Raw genomic sequence first — 4,067 nt, 5'->3', positions numbered from 1 at the left:
TATGACTTTTTTTGACATACTATACTATGAGTTTAATAACTTTTTTTGACAAACTATACTATGAATTTTCTTGACATACTGTACTATGACTTTTTATGACTTTTTTTTAAACTTTTTTCGACAAACTATACTATGACTTTTTTTGACATACTATACTATGACTTTTTTTTCTTTTTTCGACAAACTATACTATGACTTTTTATGACTTGTTGACATACTATACTATGACTTTTTATAACTTCTTTTTGACATACTATACTATGACTTTTTTAATAACTTTTTTTGACAACGTAATATACTATGAATTTTTATGACTTTTCTTGACATACTATACTATGACTTTTTATGACTTTTTTTGACATACTATACTATGACTTTTTTCAACATACTATACTACTACTGAGAAACATACTTTTGAATGTTAGAAGTCAACACATAAGTGTGTTTGCTTGTCTCCTTTCTTGTCTCCTTTCTTGTCTCCTTTCTTGTCTCCTTTCTTGTCTCCTTTCTTGTCACCTTTCTTGTCACCTTTCTTGTCTCCTTTCTTGTCTCCTTTCTTGTCTCCTTTCTTGTCACCTTTCTTGTCACCTTTCTTGTCACCTTTCTTGTCTCCTTTCTTGTCTCCTTTTTGTCACCTTTCTTGTCTCCTTTTTGTCACCTTTTCCGTTGCCTTTTGTCACCTTTTTCAGACCCAACCAGCAGAGAGCAGAGATATGTTTTCCCTCCGGTGTGTGAATCCAACATTAAGTTGTTAATTGAACTATTTTAGAGGTTGTTGACTTCATTAATGTGTTGACTGTGTTCATGGACTGAGGATGGGACGAGGATTCGGTGCATCCCTAGAGACTACAGACGGTTTGATTCAAAACACATATTGTGATTATGGAAATAAGATTCATTGGATTATATACAGAAGAATGAAACATGTTGTAATGAAGGAAACATCTTTATTCTTTGATTATCAAACTGAAACAGATTTACATTTGTTAAAACATGTTGAACTCATCGAGTCTTTTTTAATCTTTAAACCTTTATGGAAATCAATCACTAACAGCTGAAGCTGCTCCATTAAAACATGATTACAGTGGAAATCAACATCAACACAGTTCATACACAACTAATTATCATCTCTGAGGAGATGATTTCATCATTACTAAAGAAGAAGAAGAAGATTAAAGACACAATCAGTGAGACAAAGTGAAGCCTCGCCCACCAACATTTAACCCACAGCACAGGAAGTTGTCTCCTCCTACAGAGGACACAGAGACACTGAGGAAGCAGAACCAGAACTAGACCCAAACCCAAACCCAGGATAGAGAGGCTGAGTGAATGTGGTGTTGAAGGTGTGGAGGAGGATCAGTGAGTCAGAGGAGACTGAGTAGAAGGACAGAGAGCCAGCAGGAACGTCCACATACACTGCTACTCTGTTAGAGACAGAGGAGGAGATGGATGTTCCTCTGTTATTGTGATAGACAGAGTAACCACGATCAGAGCAGTACAGACTCCAGGACTGATCATTACCTCCAAACCAACTGTCATCACCACCTCCTCTCCTGCTGATTCCTCTGTAACTCACTGATATATTAACCCTTCCTCTCATCTCGACCTCCCAGTAACAGCGACCAGTCAGACCATCTCTACACAGCAGCTGAGGCCAGCAGTCAAACCTCTCTGGTTGATCAGGATATAGCTGATCCTCCTTCACTACTGTTACCTTCCTGTTGTTGTCAGACAGTTTGAGGTTTCTGTTCACTGTGTTTGTGTCGACTGTGAGTTGACAGGAATCTGACGGAGAGAAGGAGACACAACACAGCTGCAGTTATTAACCAATCAGTGCTTTGATGATGACATCAGAGGGTTGAATGAGTGATGTCACAGTTTGATGAATGAAATTAAAAACAGACTTACACTTCCTCAGACCTGGTGTCAACCATCTGACTCCAGCAGGCTCCATCCTGAAAGGAGGAGGAGGGGGGGGGGGCATTACATCACTCAGAAAGAGAGAGGGAGGGAAAGAGAGCGAGAGAGAGAGAGAGAGAGAGAGAGAGAGAGAGAGAGAGAGAGACAGAGAGAGAGAGAGTGACCCCCCCACACACACAACTGTAATATTCTTGTTTTCATGTTGTTGCTGATATCCATCAGTTTTGTTCATATTGATACATTTTGTTGACATGATGAATGTTAACCTTATGCTCTATAGTCTGCATCCTACTGTACAATTGGATGTAAATGTGTAACATGTTTCCCTGTTTATGTGCTTTAGCAATACTGTATGTCAATATGGTCATGCTACTAAAGCCTCTTTGAATTTGAGAGAGAGAGAGAGAGAGAGAGAGAGAGAGAGGGAGAGAGAGAGAGATAACAGACAGATATGACAGAGAGAGAGAGACAGAGAGAGAGAGAGAGAGAGACAGATAGAGAGATAGAGAGAGAGAGAGGGAGAGAGAGAGAGAGACAGAGAGAGAGAGGAGAGATAGAGAGATAGAGAGAGAGAGAGAGGGCGAGAGAGAGAGGGAGAGATAAAGAGAGAGAGGGAGAGAGAGAGAAAGAGAGAGGGAGAGAGAGGGAGCGAGAGACAGAGAGAGAGAGAGAGAGAGAGAGAGAGAGAGAGAGAGGGAGAGACAAAGAGAGAGAGAGAGAGAGAGAGAGATAGAGAGAGAGAGAGAGCAGAGAGAGAGGGAGAGAGAGAGAGAGAGAGAGAGAGGAGAGAGAGATAGGGAGAGATAAAGAGAGAGGGAGAGATAGAGAGATAGAGAGAGAGAGAGAGAGAGAGAGAGAGAGATAAAGAGAGAGAGAGAGAGAGAGAGAGAAAGAGAGAGGGAGAGAGAGGGAGCGAGAGACAGAGAGAGACAGAGAGAGAGAGAGAGAGAGAGAGAGAGAGAGAGGAGAGACAAAGAGAGAGAGGGAGAGATAGAGAGATAGAGAGAGAGAGAGGGCGAGAGAGAGGGAGAGATAGAGAGAGAGAGAGAGAGAGAGAGAGAGAGGGAGAGATAAAGAGAGAGAGGGAGAGAGAGAGAGAGAGAGAGAGAGAGAGAGAGAGAGAGGGAGAGAGAGAGAGAGAGAGAGAGAGAGAGGGAGAGAGGGAGAGACAGAGAGAGAGAGATACAGAGAGAGAGAGAGCTGATGCATATGAACACATTTGATACAAACAAGAAGCTAGATCCGTGGGTTCAGAGATAGCAGCGTCCATAGCAACCAGCAGTTTATCTACAGCAGTGGTGGCCGTGTATTTTACACCTGGGCCTTCAGTACTATCCTACAGCAGTTAAATCACCTTTGAATAACCTCACCATGACACTAGGACATTACCGTGTGGAATAACGGGATTTAACACAAGGCTCAACACCTAGAGACACCTAATACACTACTGCAGAGACATGACCACACGCTGACTGAAGCATCACTTTCACGCAGTATGACAGGATGCTGCATCACACATAGGGCTGCACAATTAATCGCAATTTTATTGAAATCACAAGGGGGGTGGCGCAATATTTGTTAATGACAACATCTGTGTCATTCTGAATGAAGTGTTGTGGTGCTGCAGAGACGTCCCGGACTACAAATCTTATCCTACAGACTACAGAAGACATCTTAGTTTGGTAGAGATCCTCGCAAAAAATCACACTATAATCATTGTAATTTCTTTCAATGTTAATAATTTTCAATGATCGTTCCCTGCAATGCTGTGCATCATATCTCAATATTAGTCAAAATAATCGCTATTAGATATTTTCCTCATATTGTGCAGCCCTAATCACATGAAGTCAAAATGAATGGAATCACCAAAGAAACCAAAACAAACTCACACAATCATTTCACTAAAATGCTGAAAAATCCATTAAACTTACCAAAGGCTGCTCACTGTAAAACTATAATTTACAGAGACCCAACAATTCCCCCAAGAGCAAGCATTTGGTGGAACAGTGGAGCTTTCTCTGTAGAGAAACATCAACATTACATCACTCTCACACACACATATATTGTGTTTGCACCGCAGGAACTAGTAAAGAGCATTTTGAGGAACTTTTTGAACTTAGAGTCGGTACTCTCCCAGCATAAGAGGA

General features: G+C 41.3%; 1 protein-coding gene across 1 annotated transcript; it reads right to left on the bottom strand.

The window, feature by feature from the left end:
• Positions 1-927: 927 nt before the first annotated feature.
• LOC144515071 (neoverrucotoxin subunit alpha-like) lies at positions 928-2,023 on the bottom strand. The gene is made up of 2 exons (XM_078245712.1): positions 1,909-2,023; positions 928-1,785 (listed from the first exon to the last, which is right to left on the bottom strand). The coding sequence occupies exons 1-2, from the start codon at positions 1,982-1,984 to the stop codon at positions 1,250-1,252; spliced, it is 612 nt and encodes a 203-aa protein (XP_078101838.1). The 5' UTR covers positions 1,985-2,023; the 3' UTR covers positions 928-1,249.
• Positions 2,024-4,067: the final 2,044 nt, after the last annotated feature.

The sequence above is a fragment of the Sander vitreus genome, unplaced genomic scaffold (genome assembly GCF_031162955.1).
Source record: "Sander vitreus isolate 19-12246 unplaced genomic scaffold, sanVit1 ctg883_0, whole genome shotgun sequence".
Taxonomy (NCBI): Eukaryota; Metazoa; Chordata; class Actinopteri; order Perciformes; family Percidae; genus Sander; species Sander vitreus.
This window is presented reverse-complemented; position numbering and strand designations above follow the sequence as displayed.